At 43.6% G+C, this 18866-nt stretch overlaps 1 protein-coding gene across 3 annotated transcripts in view; it reads left to right on the top strand.

Moving 5' to 3' along the window:
• Positions 1–18866, top strand: part of LOC127442467 (low-density lipoprotein receptor-related protein 8-like) — a 162511-nt gene that overhangs the window by 99294 nt on the left and 44351 nt on the right. For all 3 annotated transcript variants that reach the window (XM_051700521.1, XM_051700520.1, XM_051700519.1), the window contains 2 exons: positions 11949–12071; positions 12690–12812. In XM_051700521.1, coding sequence (XP_051556481.1) covers positions 11949–12071; positions 12690–12812 — 246 coding nt within the window. The remainder of the gene's footprint in view (positions 1–11948; positions 12072–12689; positions 12813–18866) is intronic.

Here is an 18866-nt window from a genome sequence, read left to right as displayed (position 1 = left end):
CTATTGACAGTGCTTCGAGGAGGGACAAACCACAAACTGGCGACAGGTTGTTGGGCATCCAAGGCTCATCGATGCACAAGGGCAACGAAGGCTATCCCGCCTGGTCCGAACTGACAGGAGTTCTACTGTGGCACAAGTCACAGCAAATTTTAATGATGGTTACGGGATGAATGTGTCACAACATACAGTGCATCGCACCCTGCTGCGTATGGGGCTGCGTAGCCACAGACCAGTCAGAGTGACCATGATGACCCCAGTCCACCTTCGAAAGCACCTACAATGGGCACGCAAGCGTCGGAACTGGGCCTTGGAGCAGTGGAAGAAGGTCGCCTGGTCCGATGAGTCCCGTTTTCATTTAAATCACGTGGATGGCCGTGTAAGTGTGCGCCGTTTACCTGGGGTACCTGGGGTGATGGCATCAGGATGCACTGTGGGAAGATGACAAGCCAGTGGAGGGAGTGTGATGCTCTGGGCAATGTTCTGTGAGATACCCTGGGTCCGGCCATTCATGTGGACGTCAATTTGACACGTGCCACCTACCTAAACATTGTTGCAGACCAGGTACACCCCTTCATTGCAATGGTATTCCCTGATGGCAGTGGCCTCTTTCAGCAGGATAATGCACCCTGCAGCACAGCACACATTGTTCGGGAATGGTTTGAGGGACATGATGAAGAGTTCAAGGTGTTGCCCTGGCCTCCAAATTCCCCAGATCTCAATACGATTGAGCATTTCGGGATGTGCTGGACCATCAAGTGGACGATCCACGGTGGCTCCACCTCGCAACTTACATGACTTGAGGGATCTGCTGCTAATGTCTTGGTGCCAGATACCACAGGACACCTTCAGGTGTCTTATACAGTCCATGCCCCGGCGCGTCGGCGCTGTGTTGGCGGCACACAGAGGACCAACAGCATACTCAATGTTTTGGCTCAGCAGTGTATTTCTCTTTAATTTTACGTCATAGCGTTTCTTTGTTTTTTTATGATCAAGATTATAAAACTTTGTTTATTGGGTTCAAATAAGATTTTAAATCCCATATATTTATTGTAGTCTCAGACCTTTGGAGTCCTCTGTGTATTTATAGTCTAGGCCTATATTTTGTACTTTTGCCATTTTAGTGACTGACTGACTGTCAGGAATTTATTGGAATAAGAGTGATAAGAGTGTGTCTGTAAGATAATATTGGCTGTTTCTCTCTTTGCCAGAACTGGCAAAGCACAGTTTAGGTAAGGTAAACTATTTCAGCGAAGGCATTTTACAATTCTGATTGAATCTCAGGTTGCCAAATCCAACTTGGCACTTCAAAAACATGCCACAAGCCATCAGCATTTCACAGTTGAGGTGTATTTTCTCTGAATTTATTACATCTTTAGTGGCAGTCAGCCATTGATTGCTTGGAAAGAAGTGGGGCTTACCTTGTGTATAATTGGAGGTAAAATACATAGTAAATATATACAAATTAACTTTGGTCTGAACATACGCTATGCATATGTGAACGCCAACACTACTAGCTACGCAAGCTTTATTTGACTCAGAACTGTATTCCAAAATTTGTCAGAATGCAATTCATAACACAACACAAGTACTGAAAACATCGCATTCTCAAGAGCTGCAATAGTGTACATTAGTGTAAACTGTCTTCCATTGTCAGTTTACACAAACCATTTCTTCATGCAGTTTGAAGCAAGTTAAAGTTGGTTTAATTGTCGATATGTTTATAGCTAGCTACCTTAATCTACACTTCCAGTTTATTCGCACATTTAAAGGTAACTTTTGAGCACTGAGGTTTGTTACCATCACAGTAATGCGAGAACATTAAGTATGTAAAAAGGGAATGCATGCTTGCAATGGGTAGGCCACACATTCACATCTGCATTAGAGTTCTTGCTTAGTTATAATATGGATGATCCTTCTGGAACAACCTGGTGTTAAGTAGCTTGCTCAAGGGCACTATATGGTCATTGCTCATGAATTATTCCTTTCGGGGCTCAAACCAGCAACCTTTCACTTTCTGGAACTAAGTTTTAGCCACTGCCCCATTTATTTGACTGAAAACACACTGCTGCTGAGATTTGGCTTTGAATTGAGCTACAGTGATGCAGACACAAAACAAAGCACAGAATTACATCACTGTTTTTATTTTAGTGAATAACCACACACATACTGGAGAGTAAGATATGGCACAAGAGGGTTTGTTACAATTTTACAACCCATTTCATATTCCAGCAGTGACTTCTGATACATGTCAGAAAAGAGATTTGTCAAAAGTGAAAACGTTGTCATGTCATTTTAAAATCTTCGGGCCACATCTTTCCCTCAAGGCTGATAAAATTCAAATTTCACATCTCTGCTGTCCTGCTTACTCCGCAGGCACGTTTGACTGAATAGATCTGCTAGGAGGTGTTTGTTATTTAAGATTTCAGTCTATGATGAGACACTTTGGTACACAACAAGATTTCATGAGTATAAGCTGACCTCAAAGCTTCACGGGAGTCACAGGAAAAGACATGTGTCCAGTAGGAGCTCTGATTTTAATTACGATGCATTTTCCTACTCTGTCTCTGTTCGGGAAGAATGTGATGTTGGATGCTCCGGGAAAGATAAGCCTGGTGCCTGGTGGAGGTAACACATCAAAGTCAATTACGATGTTACTCTGGACAGGCCGGAGGGAAAACGAGCGAGCAACTGGCAGGTGATTGTGTCTGAGGGTTGCTAGGCAACCCCTGGGTGTGTGTCCTTGAGCATCTGAGAGCACTTGAAATAGGGGGTGGAGGTACATCCGCCACACACTGCATTACAATCGTATTAATTCCTTGTACTTATGCGGCCATTTATTTTTTTATTTTGTGAGGACCATTATTGGCAATATTGTTTGTGCTGTCGGATACGTTTGCATAATTCAGCTTCTGTTATTCAAGTGCATCTCTCTAGAACAGCTCTCCAAAAACAGTCCGTAAACACAACCCTCTAGTGTCAACTTCTGACATGTGATCACACATTAAACCATTAACAATAAAGCACACTAAAGTTCAAAGTAATTGAGTGCTCTAGTGTACAGTTCTGTCTGTTTGAAAATTGTAAGACTCTCGTAAGGCTTATGGTGCGTTCACCTCATGTTGGAATTACCGCTATTATGAGTTTCCTAATTGTACATCTAATTACAAGTTGGAAACTCTCCATTTTTTAGAAAGCTCTAATCTGACAGTTGTGACATCATGTTTAAAGAGCCAAAATGGCAGCACCGCAGCAGGCCGCACAGTTAAAGGAATATTTCACCCAAAAATTTAAATTCTGTCATATATTTATTTCTTCTCTGGAACACAAAAGGTGAATTTCTTCTTAGGGTTTTTATTTGCAATATAATGAAAGTGAATAGTGACTCCTGACTGTCAAGCTAATCAAAGAACAAAAAATTAAATCAAATATGGCGGCTACATCAATAACTTCAAATCTCAGTGGTTCTTGCAACATAATGTCATGGCATTTGAACACAAGACGCAATGAGAACCAATGATGTTTTATGTTATCGACGTATCTGCCATATCTGATTTCAGCGTTTGATTATGTTTTAATTTAAGAGTGAATAACGACTTAATTTTCATTCTGTTCATTGCGCAAAGTGATCGTATAACTTTAGAAGACTTGGAATATAGTGCATGAGTCATTTTGATTACTTTGGTTATATGGTGTTTTTATGTTTATTTTCATATAATGATTTTTATTTATTTGATTTACCACAGAAATTACACATATGTTATCTGATGCACTTCCTTTGTTCTGAAACATTTTGCAAGTACATATAGAAGCATAATTACTGTAATTCTAAAATGACGCGAATTAATCATTAGTTCACATTTTGTGTGATGTAAGATTTTCTTGGATTGTTTTGCCTTTAATGCAGCCAGCATCATGTCAGCCACATTAAATGTAAAAACAAAAAGGTTGATTGTGTCACAGAAGTGACAATCAACGGAATGCTAATTGATTTTTAAGCTGAGTAACTCGTAACTGTACCTCAGCTGTGCTTCACATGATATGTGTCACTGCATTAATTATACTGTATCAATCATATCAAAGATTTTGCTTAAAGTTTTGTTCATATTTGTGCTTTTCCAGTTATTTTGATTGGTTGTTTTCTCTTGAAGCCTTAGCTAGTCAGCGAAGTTAAACCATTATTTTGGTACAGTGATTGCTAGTTATGTGAGTAGATGTGGTCTATGTGCAGGGTTGGGGAGTAACGGAATACATGTAAAGGGAATATATATTTAAAATACAAAATATAAGTAACTGTATTCCACTACAGTTACAATTTAAATAATTGGTCATCAGAATACAGTTACATTCAAAAAGTATTTTGATTACTGAAGAGATTACTTTGCATTTTATTGTCATTTGTTTCATTTAATATTTAGTCCTTTCAGATGGAAAACATTTATACATATATATGATGCAATCCAAAGTGCATTTGAACAGCGGTGAAACACTTTCTTATGATGTGTTACATTCATACGAGCAGACAGAGAAGTAAGTTTGAAGTAAGTTTGAAGCAGAAGAAATAGAAATAAACCTTGTGTAAATTGTCAGCTTTATGCTAAGCTAAAATGCTATTTCTAGCCATTTTACATGCACGTTACTAGGCACGATCATATTTTTTTATCAAGAAAATTCACGTTGGATCATAACTAATTTTTTTCTAGTAAGACCTTTGACATTAGGGCAAAAATCTTATTCTTGATAATATTTTTTTTATTGTTTTCCTGTAAAAATATCAAAAAATCCTTAAAACAGGATCAATTTGATTGATCTTGTTTTAGAAACAACACTGCATAAGATATTTAGGTTTTTCAGAGAATGTATTTTTAACATGTGTATTTTGTCTTACTATACTGGCAGAGTTTTTATAGTCAAAACAAGTGAACAAATCTACCAGTGCTGAAGAAGTAATTCAAAGTATTTAGAATACTTTACTGACCTTGAGAAATCTAACGGAATACATTACAAATTACATTTTACAGCATGTATTCTGTAATCTGTAGTGGAATACACTTCAAAAGTAACCCTCCCAACCCTGTCTATGTGTTTGTAGTTGCATGCATTTCTCACTACCTATGAATGTGGTGTGATCGGATCCAAGGTCACTTTCAGGGTAAGTCAGTCCACTCGGCAGCCATCTTGGGAATGCTCCCGGGTAGCTATTTTCTATGGCTACAAGCCACATGAAAGTACAGCTCCTATCTACTTGAATGGGGAAAGACAGAAATCTCCGAAAGAGTTGGTCAAGCTTATGATTAAATAACAGATTTCAAATCACCAGTAAAGTTTGACAACACTGGTATCATAAATTGTGCTTCATTAGCTCATATCTGATAGGTGATTGGCTCTTTTTTACTGCTCCCGCCATGATGGGTGTTCCAATTTCTCCCATTCATTTTAATACAAGTGGTCTGTCTTGGACTAAATAGTTCCCTATCTGTCGCTCACTCGACGTTGGTGTCGATGTAGCGACACTAGGGGTCACTCTTGGGAGCCCGAGACACCTCTGGTCTTTGATAAAAGGCCAATGAAAATTGGCGAGTGGTATTTGCATGCCACTCCCCCGGACATACAGGTATAAAAGGAGCTGGTATGCATCCACTCATTCAGATTTTCTCTTCGGAGCCGAACGGTCATGCTCATTGAGCTGAATAGCACTGTTCATTCACCTCTGCTGGATCTGACAGCGCATTTCAGCGGCTTCTCCCTCCTCTGCACTGGTGCACTGCAGAGAACGCCCCTGGGTGCTTCGTCAGAAAAACTAGAGAGTATATCTTCTGAAAGAGCGTTTTTCCCCTCTAAAAGAGTATATTTCTCTAAAAGAGCGCACACATGGAACGTCTTTTTAAAGACGCGTCTTTCTAAAGATGCCTTTCCGATCGTGTGTTATTCCTGGTTGCGGTCATTTTCTCTCAACTTCGGATGGTCATAATCACTGTCTTTCGTGTCTGGGCGCGACCCATACGGAGGCAGCGTTTATGAATGGTTCATGTTCTCACTGCGAGAACATGACCATGGCAACGTTGCGGTCGCGGCTTGCTTTCATAAGAACCAGCGGCTCCCCGCCTCGGTCCTCCTACCTACGGGTATGAGGTCAGCGCGGCTAGCAATGGGGGCGATTTGAGGACCTCAATGAGATCGCCTCCGCCGGGCATCCCCCCGCGGACCTCCCATTCCCCAGCATGCTCGTCTGCCCCAATCGGGCTTCCGGATGAGTTCGCCGGCTCGTCGCACGGCGACTCTGGCTTCTTGTTCGGGGCCTGCGAAGATGATGAGCTCTCGAGCGCAGCATCGGAGAGTGGGCTTGTCCAGTCGGACGCAGAAGCCTCAGCTGGGCTTCCCCCTTCGGGGACGGTCGCCCAGTTACAGGCCAATGCCGAAATGACGGACATGCTTTCCCGGGTGGCCGCGAGCGTCGGGCTAGAGTGGAACCCTCCGCTCTCCCCTGAACCCTCGCGGCTTGATGATTGGTTTCTGGGCTCGCGGCGCCGCTCAAAACAGCCGCGCCCTGCTCCAGTGCCATTCTTCCCGGAGGTGCACGAGGAGCTGACGAAGTCATGGGAGGCACCTTTTACTGCCCGACCCCGACTCCGCAGTTCCCCCGCTCTCACTACCCTCGATGGCGGGGCGGCCAGGGGCTATACGGCGATTCCCCCAGTGGATAAGGCGCTCGCGGTGCACTTATGCCCGCAGAACGCCACCACCTGGCGTGGACACCCTAAGCTCCCGTCCAAGCCCTGTAGGCTCACGTCATCCCTGATGGCTAAGGCCTACAGCACTGCTGGACAAGCCGCCTCTGCCCTGCACGCCATGGCTCTCCTGCAGGTCCACCAAGCCAAGGCGCTGAAAGAACTGCACGAGGGTAGTTCCGCCCCAGATTTGATGCAGGAACTGCGCTCGGCGACCGACCTCGCCCTCCGGGTGATGAAGGTCACGGCGCGGTCTCTCGGGCGGACGATGGCCACACTAGTGGTCCAGGAGCACCACCTGTGGCTCAACCTGGTCGAGATGGGCGAGGCCGACAAGACTCAGTTCCTTGCTGCCCCCATTTCCCAGGTGGGCCTATTCGGCGACACCGTTGAGGACTTTGCCCAGCAGTTCTCGACAGTAAAGCAGCAGACGGAAGCAATCCGGCACATCCTGCCCCGGTGCGGCTCAAGATCCTGCACCCCGTCTGCTCATCGCCAAGGGCGTCCTCCTGCGGTTACTGCACCGGCTCCGCCGCAGCCCATCCCTCCGGCCCGGCCCCGGCGCGGAGCCCACCACAGGAAGCCGACGCCACCCATCTCCCAGGGACGAGGGAACCCACTCACGTGGAGCTGGTAGAAAGACCACTCCATCCCCCGGTGGAGGGCCGGGTGGAAAATCTTTTGTTTTCTTTTTGTTTGATTTCGCCGCACGCACAAGTGGCTGCGGTACCCAACGACTACCGTCCACGGGCTTTTTCTTGCAGGATTGGTGCTCCAGCGGTGCCCTTTCCGCCCCTGAGCACCCAGCTGTGGCACAAATCCACCCACGATGTGACAGTCTCCACGAGTCGCGACAGGCCTCTTCCTCCCCCGTCCCAGGCTGTTCCGGGAGTGGTCACAAGGAGCCAGGTAAGTGCTTCGATGTCCCTAGACTCAGCACGGCCACGATGTGCTGTGGCACCTCGCGCTTCACCCCGCCGCGAGGCCCCACCTGCCGGTACGTCCGATGACGTTGTCCCCTTGGTCCCCCTCGCACGGAATTTGGACGCATGGCTTGCGCTTCCCAATCCATCGCGGTGGCTGGTCCAGACCGTCCGACTCGGCTATGCGATTCAGTTCACCAGGTGCCTGCCCAGGTTCAGCTGTATTCACTTCACCTTGGTCAAGGGCGAAAACGCTGTTACCCTGCACGCGGAGATCGCTACCCTCCTACGGAAGGGCACGATAGAACCTGTCCTTCCAGCCGAGATGAAGAAAGGGTTTTACAGCCCCTACTTCATCGTACCGAAAAAAGGCGGTGGGTTGTGGCCAATCTTGGACCTGCGAGTACTGAACCGGGCTTTACACAGACTCCCGTTCAAGATGCTGACGCAAAGATGCATTCTAGTGAGCGTCCGGCATCAAGATTGGTTCGCGGCGGTAGACCTGAAGGATGCGTACTTTCACGTCTCGATCCTTCCTCGACACAGACCCTTCCTGTGGTTCGCGTTCGAGGGTCAGGCATATCAGTACAAAGTCCTCCCTTTCGGCCTGTCCCTGTCTCCTCGCATCTTTACAAAGATCGCAGAGGCTGCCCTTGCCCCGTTAAGGGAGGTGGGCATTTGCATTCTCAACTATCTCGACGACTGGCTAATCTTAGCTCACTCTCGAGACGTGTTATGCGCACACAGGGACCTGGTACTCTCACACCTCAGCCGACTAGGGCTTCAGGTCAACTGGGAAAAGAGCAAGCTTCTCCTGGTTCAGAGCATCTCTTTTCTCGTTTTGGAGTTGGACTCGGTCTCCTGGACTTGGTGCCTTACGAACGAGCACGCCCAGTCGGTACTGGCCTGTTTGGAGGCGTTCAAACAGAAAACAGCGGTTCCACTGAAACTTTTTCAGAGGCTCCTGGGGCATATGGCATCCTCGGCGGTGGCCACCCTGCTCGGGTTGATGCATATGAGGCCGCTTCAGCACTGGCTCCAGACTCGAGTCCTGAGACGGGCATGGCGCCACGGGACACACCGTGTGGCCATTACGTCGGTCTGTCACTGTCTTTTCAGCCCTTGGACCGACCTCTCGTTTCTACGAGCAGGACCTAGAACTGGTCTCCAGGCGCATCGTGGTCACGACAGATGCCTACAATACGGGCTGGGGCACTGTTTGCAATGGGTACGCAGCCGCCGGCCTCTGGACGGGTCCGCGGCTGCGTTGGCACATCAACTGCCTCGAGTTACTGGCAATTCTGCTCGCCCTGCGGAGGTTCCGGCCATTGATCCAGGGCAAGCATGTGCTAGTTCAGACGGAGAGCACGGCAGCGGTAGCATATGTCAACCGCCAAGGCAGTCTGCGCTCTCGCTGTATGTCACAACTCAACCACCGTCTCCTCCTCCGGAGTCGGCAGCACCTCAAGTCGCTGCGAGCCACTCACATCCCGGGTAACCTCAACACTACAGCGGACGCGCTGTCATGGCAGGTTTCCCTCAGTGGAGAGTGGAGACTCCACCCTCAGGTGGTCCAGCTGATTTGGAGTCAATTCGGTCGGGCACAGGTGGACCTGTTCGCCTCCCAAGAATCCTCCTACTGCCTGCTCTGGTACGCCCTCACCGAGGCTCCCCTTGGCATAGATGCACTGGCACACAGCTGGCCCCCTGGTATTCGCAAATATGCGTTTCCCCAGTGAGCCTGCTTGCACAGACCCTGTGCAAGGTCAGGGAGGACGAGGAGCAGGTCGTCCTGGTAGCACCCTCCAGTGGCCCATCCAGACGTGGTTCTCGGACCTCACGCTCCTCGCGACAGCCCCCCCCCTGGCAAATTCCCCTGAGGAAGGACCTTCTTTCTCAGGGACGGTGCACCCTCTGGCACCCGCGCCCAGACCTCTGGAATCTCCATGTCTGGTCCCTGGACGGGATGTGGAAGACCTAAGTGGTAGACACGATCACTCAGGCTAGGGCCCCCTCTACGAGGCGCCTGTATGCCTTTAAGTGGCGTCTATTCGCTAAGTGGTGTTCTTCTCGACACGAAGACCCCCAGAGATGCGCAGTCTGATCAGTGCTTTCCTTCCTGCCGGAGAGGCTGGAAGGGAGGCTGTCCTCTTCCACCTTGAAGGTGTACGTTGCTGCCATAGCAGCACACTATGTTGCAGTTGACGGTAAGTCCTTAGGGAAGCACGACCTGATCATCAGGTTCCTAAGAGGCACCAGGAGGCTGAATCCCTCCAGACTGCCCCTCATTCCCTCATGGGATCTCTCCGTAGTTCTTCAGGGTCTACAGAGAGCCCCCTTTGAGCCTTTGCAGTCAGCTGAGCTTAAGGCACTCTCCCTGAAGACTGCCCTCCTGACTGCGCTCACTTCCATCAAGAGGGTAGGTGACCTGCAAGCGTTCTCTGTCAGCGAAACGTGCCTGGAGTTCGGTCCGGGCTATTCTCACGTGATCCTGAGACCCCGACCGGGCTATGTGCCCAAGGTTCCCACCATTCCTTTTAGGAACCAGGTGGTGAACCTGCAAGCGCTGCCCGAGGAGGAGGCAGACCCAGCCCTGTCGTTGCTGTGTCCGGTGCGCAATTTACGCATCTATTTGGATCGCACGCAGAGCTTTAGAGTCTCTGAGCAGTTTTTTGTCTGCTTTGGTGCACAGTGGAAAGGAAGCGCTGTCTCCAAGCAGAGGATCGGCCACTGGCTCGTTGACGCCATAACTATGGCATATCTCGCCCAAAACATGCCGCCCCCGGTAGGGCTATGAGCCCATTCTATCCGTGGTGTACCCTTGGGAGGGACACCCCCCGACTAGACCTGGCGGCCCAGTCGGCTAATCCCCCTTCTTTTTTAGGGAGTGGAAAAAGAGAAGGGGAAAAGAGGCCACGACTGGGTTAAGCCTGTCTCTATCTTTGGGTAGTTGACTTATCCCCACAAAGGGCCGTTCGACACTCATAACTGTGTTGGGGGAGGTTACGCGTCGACCTGGTGTGCTGGCTATGAGGCACACAGCAAGTCTGCCCACCACACACTGCCAGTTCACGTAACACCGTTCAGCCTTGTGGCGTTTTGTATAGGGACCCCTAGTGTCACTACATCGACACCAACGTCGAGTGAGTGACATATAGGGAACGTCATGGTTACTGGTGTAACCTCCGTTCCCTGATGGAGGGAACGAGACTTTGGTCCCTCCTGCCACAACACTGAACTACCCGCTGAAATGGCCGGACCTTATATCGGCTCCTCAGCGTAAAACCTGAATGAGTGGTTGCATACCAGCTCCTTTTATACCTGTATGTCCGGGGGAGTGGCATGCAAATACCACTTGCCAATTTTCATTGGCCTTTTATCAAAGACCAGAGGTGTCTTAGGCTCCCAAGAGTGACCCCTAGTGTCGCTACATCGACACCAACGTCTCGTTCCCTCCATCAGGGAATGGAGGTTACACCAGTAACCATGACGTTTCTGTTGTATCACAAAACGCTTTGGACCCCATTTACAATTGTGGGTATAAAAAAAAGCATAAAAGCTGCATGAATAATAACTGTAATAGAATTTGCAAAATGCTGTTTAAAATAGGTTTAGATGGAGTATAGCATATCACACCGCAGAACATGCCAACTTTTGAAAAATATTTTGATGTCAAACTCTCCTGTATTTAGCTATGTCCACTTGTGATCACCTGAGATGGATCTCAACGGTGACAGTGATTTTGACAAGTTGGACATGTTTTTGGATCAACATCCTTGTTGGTCCTAGAACAACATTCCTATTAACCAATCAGGTTTTAGTGTTAGGTTTAGGCTTATTTTTAGGGTTAGGCTTAGGCTTAGGCTTTAGGTTGGGGAACTCATATTAATGTTCCAGGACTATTAAGATATGTTGATCCAGGAATGCACCATTGTCAATGCGTGCTGATGTGAAGTGTAAATTGGGCAAACACTCTCTTATCTATGAGTGTATTCAGTTTCTGGTAACTAAATAGTACTCATATTCACACAATATTAAGATGTTAATCCATGTTTTTGTCCAAAAGGGCTGTTTTATCCTTTCAAGTGTTGTTGCAAAAGTATGTGTTTTGTATATGTTTATGTGGCTAAACCTCAGGCCACAAGTGTATTCATAGGTTATTTACCAATTAAGACACTCCAAAGCTTGTTCCCTTAAGAACACAAAGATTAAACAGCATGGAATGCAGCTCTGATTGCAGTCTGTGTGACAGCGGTTGATTTGGTTGATGTTTGTCTTGTGTGGTTTGGCTCTTCTGCAGCTCTACTCACATGCCGTCCCGATGAGTTCCAGTGCGGCGACGGATCCTGCATCCACGGCATAAAACAGTGCAACAAAATACATGATTGCCTTGACAAAAGCGACGAGGCCGGCTGTGTCAACGGTACGTGTCTGTGAGTTTGTGTGTTCCCTGCTTTGTTCCTTAAATATTTGTGGTGCTAATTCAGCAGGGTAAAAAGTTTCCCAGGGATTAAATTGATTCTGCCCTTTATTATGATACCCTTCAAAGTTTAATGAGTTCAGACCTGTCTACCATAGCAGAAGCATGTCCTACTCAAAGAAGGCTGTGTCTAAGCGGTAATAAGCATTTAAGTGTGAAAATAAATTGACCAATCCTTTTGAAAATGGCTTTTATTCAGAAGAGGTGCAGAGAATCCACCTAGATGCCCGGCATCTGTTAAAGCCCTTAGCTGGCTCTTTAAGTACAAAATAAAAATAACTTATTTTCCTTCAAATCTAACATTTTTGTCAAAAAAAAAAAAAAAAAAAAATACATTGGATTTATGCCTCTAATGCTTAAAAAAAAAAAAAAAAAAAAAAAAACATCAAAGTGTACCATATTTGTGGAATGCGCCATCTGTATCACTGTACATCTGAATATTTATGCCTGTGTGAGAGGGAACAAAAACTGAATTGAAATCATTTAAATAATTTAAATAAATCTAATCAGCCTCCATCTGTTCTATAAGCATCTTTTGTCTTTCTTACTATTATGTTGTAGCCACAAAGTGTGAAGGCCCTATTAAGTTCCTCTGTAGGAATGGGGAATGCATTGATGGAAGCAAGGTGTGTGACAATGTGAAGGACTGCAAGGATCGATCGGACGAACCCAAGAAGGAGTGCGGTAAGAACAAAATTTTCTGATATGCAGTTTGAGAGTAGTGCTATAATTTGGATAGCATAGCCCACATAGTTTGGTCTTGGAAGAATTTGATGTGAAATCTTTAAGTTCATATTGAAATCTCAGAGTTTTGATTGCAGACTTTGGTATCTTGGTAAATCTGAGCACAGTGTGAGACATCAGTGAGATCTCTAGAGGAGCCATATGTGAGATTACTACAGTCTATTTTCTTGGAGGTAAATCTGAGAACCTTGAAATATGTGCAGTTTTGTCTGTGACAAACAAATTAAGATATTAAAAAGATCATTGTTATTATTGCTCATACTTGGGGTTAGTCATTTTAAAATAACCTTAATCCTAAATTTCGAACTTCGGTTTATCGAGGTGAGTTGTGCTATTGCTTTTCTTGGCGATCTGACTTGGGCTGTCAGTCTAGATTTTTTGTTATTTTTTTTAATCAAATTAATAAAAGATTAATTAATTGAATTAATCACAATTAATTACAATTATCAATATGTGCTGAAAACACCCCCACATAAAGATAATTCAATATATAATAATCACATAAATATGTAAATATATACCATATGTATATATGTAAAACGTGGATTTACAAGTCAGTACATTGTTGTTTTTTTATTTCACCTACATCACCTACAGTAGTTACTGCCGACAGTCCACACCAATCCATTTTTCAATTGAGTTTGGCAGTCTGTATGAGGCAAATTTACGTAAGGGCTGTTCTCACACGTTTTTGCAGTCACGTGCGCTGTTGTCATTGTTCTATATACACGTGTCAGACGGATGCTTTTGGAGCATCTCACTGTGGTTGTGTCACATTTTGCTTGTTTTCAGCATCTCTAGCCTTAAATGCTGCGTTTTAGGACACTGTGTTAATTTGCCCACATTCTCTGGCCTGAAACCTTGCATGACTCTCCACGAGAGCCACATCCGCCATTTTTTGCACTCCACACACACACACACACACACACACACACACACACACACACACACACACACACACACACACACACACACACACTCTCTCTTCTGATGTATTATAGACTTATCTGTTACTATATCTGATCATGTTACTGTTTCGTTTGTAGTTGGAAGTCGGAAGTTTATCGACTGCATTGTACTGATTATTAATTTATATTACTGCATCAATAAATTTTGTTATACTTTAAAGAGCAGTGTTTTGGTATTGTTCTGCATGCACCTGTGCCAAGAACTGGCAGGGAATGTCAGTGTTCGGATTCAAGCCTTCATTGTTTACCGTTTGAATGTCGATGTTCTCCGGACGTCGACTTTCCTAAGAGAACAATCCTATATTGAGACTGCTATACTGTCTGGTTCCCTGATTCCAGGGTGGTGCCCTGGCATATTAATCCTTATTAATAGTCTATTGATTTTGATAATTGATAGTTATCTTTGATGATTGTTGATTTAAAGGATTAATAAGCTAATGTTGATTCTAATCAATGTTCTATTAATTTTAATAATTAATAATTAACTTTGATAATTATTAATTATTGCTAATAACCAAACCCGCTCCTGAACGAAGCGCCCAACAGCATCCCAACTTATAAATCAGAATTCACATGTAAACAAGTGCACGGACTTCACTTACAGAACGCCTACAAATATCCTTATATGGTGTGACAGAATACAATAAATTCACATGCACAAGTTATTCATTTGTTCATTCATTTATAAGAAATGTTTGTGTGTGGTTGGCAAGGTTTTCTTATAAAAGTGTGTTCAGCTACCATTTTCTGCCCAGATAATGCAGCCTATTCAACAACTCATCATCAATTATTCATTTATATTATCAATAATAAATCAATTCATTGGCTGCATTTACTGTAAATCCACAACATTATTCAACCAATATCTGTATTCTTGCTAAACATTAATTCCAAAAAGAGGTTTACATGCTCTTTTACATATAATGAAACATGCATAGTCTACACGGCAATTGTGTTTTGTATAAACTACATGCACATTCTTTTCCCGCTATTCTCTTCTTCTCGCTCTTGCTATTGATTAGGCTGAATTTTAGTATTTTAGTCAAAACATTCGTTTTTATTTACAGTATGTCCTCAACAACAGCAGACTGAAGAATGAATTGATGAAAAAATGTAGGTGAGTTTTAAGTATGAGACTGTTGCAGTGCTTTCAGCCATCTGTATATTGATTTAGCTATGTTTAACTATAATCTCTTCCCCTCCTTGCTCCAAAATTGTGCTTGACATAGACTTTTACATACCTGCCTGTTATCTCGTAGGTCTCACTATTAATTTATTATGTGCAGATAGGGCTATAAATAAATATTCTGTTACAGTGGATAACCAAAATAAAGCATTTAAATTATGTATATATAATCTAAATATGACCACAGTCTGACTGAATATTCTTGTTCATGTAAACGTGCTCACTCATTTATTATTATATTCAGTCACTCATTGACTATTCGTTTTTGCATCACTAAAAGTAAGCAATGTAAAAGTAAAAAACGGGCACTGGCACACCAGATTATGAGCACAAAAAAGATTTGTAAACATGGTTGTCAGTTGACGTACACATGTTCACGTCAGTTTCCGTGTTTATAAATCCTGATTTGTTTCTCACATGGGGAATGTGCTAGAGGCCTGTGTGAGTGTGTGCACACCTGCACCTCTCACCAAACCTGTATTCTTATCATCCTTCCTCAAATGTCATGTTAACCCACATGCAGCAATAATGGCCATCTCCAGAGAAAGCACTCATAACCTTGTCTTAATGCTCACTTCCCCTGTAATCCAGAAGGCTCTGCTGCCCATCTGACATATGGCTGGCTCCGAGCGACGTGGCCCTGCCCCAAATTGTTCATTTCCCAGGATATTGTCAGAATGCCAACGCCTACTAATGAATGCGGAGAGTTAGAAAGAACACCTGGTCCACAAACATGAGTCTGTGAGAGTGGGAGGATAAAAATGGAGAAAGCACATTGCTTGTTCCTGGCACACCCATACATCTCCATTTGGTGTCATTAAAATTTCGTCCACAGCAGGCACGTGCCATGTGCTTTGAGACTGGGCAAGCATCAAAGATTTTTAATACACATTGTTAAACGCTGTGCCCAAATCACATTATACAGGTGAGTGTAATGTCACAGAAATGTTATAGACGTAAATTGTTGCCTTAGAACCCATCAGTCAATGGAAAAAATTATGTCATAGTGACGAACTTCATGACCAAATTGTTTTAAATTCAGGACAGTAATATTGCTCATATCACACAAACTATAGATTGTCATATTTTGAGCTGAGCATGCTTATGTAAATCATACAATGAACCATAATGCCAGAAGAGCTTGTTTTAAAATACAACAATAAGAAAAAGATTGCAAGTTACTAGTTTCAACATCATAGGCCTCACATGGCACTCTTCCCACAGTTCAGAAACACTAGAATGGACAGCAGCAATTAACTAATCTGACCACCAAAGACAACAATCTTAACCTGAATGTACAAGGCAAATGTAACATAGACACAGCTGCGCCCTGATGTTAGAACTATAAAACAGACATAACACAACAAGGACATGATTGCCAGGTCACCACTTCATAGCCTCAGACTAACCAGAAACAATGACCTAGTATCAATAACACATTTTTAATAAATATATTATCTTACCTTTGCTTGAACACAAAATCCATGTGTCTCTCCTTGCGAATGAACATCTCCATCACTGTGTTGTAAAAGTCACCTGCTTGAAGTTTCGATAGCCTCTCTTTCTCAATTTTCAATTAAAATTAACCTTGCCAAATCCGCATAGGTCACCGATGCTTACACGTTATTAATTTTAGTGCTTAATAATGCATTAGTGTTGTGAACTTGAATGTGTTGACACAAAACTAAAATCTAGCCTATCAGATAGCGTGACTGAAGGAAGGAGCATTCTGATTGGCTTACTCATTTTGGTAAGCATGCTTACCTTGGCCATTGGTAGTAGCGGGCATGATTCATTTTGAATGAATGTACAGTGTTGAACAGTTGCTCAACTGAGATGGAAGATGAAGAATTTGAACGAAATCAGTAGTTTATATTAACAATTATATTTAAATACTTCATAGTGTAATTTTTCTTTTCACCCTTCTGTTGGGTAAGCACTGCTTACCTTGCTTAAATAGACGGCACGTCCCTGGTCCACAGTATACTCAATACATATTGCTGTTCTCTCAAGATCAAGTTGCAATATGTTCTTATGATTCATATGGAAACAACGCAACACTTCAACGAAACACTCAATCACAAGATGGTTTTAAGTGGGTTATGTACATTATAAACCATGGTCTGCTCCAAAAACTAGTGAGCTGCCTACAAAGGTAGCATTTCAAGGTATAATAGACGTGGTATGAGTTGGGCAGCTGTTCCATGTGGCTAAATTGTACTTTTAAAATAACACCAAAGTAAATTGAAGATGCAGCTGTTGTGCATCACAGGTAAAAAAAATAAATAAAATCATTGTCAAAAAATAATGCCAATATGGTTGATGTAATATGTCCAGAAATGTATTTATACAACATACCTGCATACCTTCATGTTTTAATGTACTTTAATAGTCAATAAGTATTTTTTCAAATGCAGTACATACTATAAAAGTATGGTAATTCATAAAGATTTTTATTTTGTTTTTTTTCTTTGTCTGGTGAAAAACACTCACGACCAATAAGATAAGAGCTTTTGGGTCATGTGTCTGAAACCAGCATTACAGACCAATTGCTGTTGATTTTAAGCAAATTTGCATGTACATCAATACGCTGATAAATGAAAAACTAGGGCAGTGTCATGACCAAAACATCACTGTACCAACTTTTTGCCTGCATCATCAAAATGGCATTGTCACAGATTCGGCAACCTTCTGATTTCTCGAGCATGTTTAACATACAGTATGTTTAGTTACATTATACAATCATATGAATATTTTATATCCCCTAACCCACCCCGGTCCATAAACCTAACCACTAATATAACAACAATATAACCAACCAACAATATAAAAGACATAAGCAGATACAAGTACAGTCACAATAACTTACCAAACAACTCATGCTGCATTTAAAGTCTCCTGAAACCATACTTTGAAACTGAAGTTTTTAATCGCTGAAAATGTTCCTCTCCGTGAAAATACATCCAAACATTAGATTGTTGCAATCAGTCACATGACATGATCGGTCACATGATATGCAAGAGCCAGTGGCATTTAAGTGATAAGTTGAATAAACAGCATAAAGCTCAAAGTATACTTCGGTTTTGACGCGAATGCTTAGAGTCTGCGTACAGTAGAATCCAAGCCTGTCAAAGTATAATTCATTTGACTGTGTGCATGTACACAGGCGGCTGTCGCATGCACACTACGACTGCTATGAGATACTGGACTATTTCTTCTCAGGAGTTTAGACACAAAGATATCTTTATATTATTCAGACTCAAGTTATACAAATACAGGTATCTCCAGACCTCCTCCACACAAGTGCTCTTGACGTACACATCCACTGTTGTTGTTTTCACATTCATCTCCTGTTGTTTAGTGGCGATTACATCATTTCTAGCACTTCTTTGTGACAGCAACGGCTCAAATGTGAGTGTTGTCACCTTGTAGACCCACTTATTAGTGCAAATAATTTCAGGCGCATGCACATTCTGCGCATTTAAAGACACGTGGTTAGAAAAACCGGGCTGTACATGTTCAGTGCTCAAGCAATCTGCTGATGATGAGATATGTGTCCTGCGTCTGACCGAAGTATACTTTGGGCTTAAGAGTAACATTTCAGTAGTGCAGGCAAAACGTCCTCCCAGTGACATTCGATCACGAGAGTGTACATGTATAGGAAAAACAAACAATGCAAGAAACCTACATGAGACTTGAAATCGTTAGGTTATTCTCTGTTTTTTAAGTCACAACCTAAACAGACATGCGCAAAACACATGCAAAAAAAAAAAGGCATTTACATGACAACATGTTTTCGGCTTATTAAACGTAATTGGTTTAAGAATGCATGTAAACTGA

The sequence above is a fragment of the Myxocyprinus asiaticus genome, chromosome 6, assembly GCF_019703515.2.
Source record: "Myxocyprinus asiaticus isolate MX2 ecotype Aquarium Trade chromosome 6, UBuf_Myxa_2, whole genome shotgun sequence".
NCBI lineage: Eukaryota > Metazoa > Chordata > Actinopteri > Cypriniformes > Catostomidae > Myxocyprinus > Myxocyprinus asiaticus.
The sequence above is the reverse complement of the archived record's forward strand: the minus strand, read 5'-3'. Positions and strand labels throughout refer to the sequence as shown.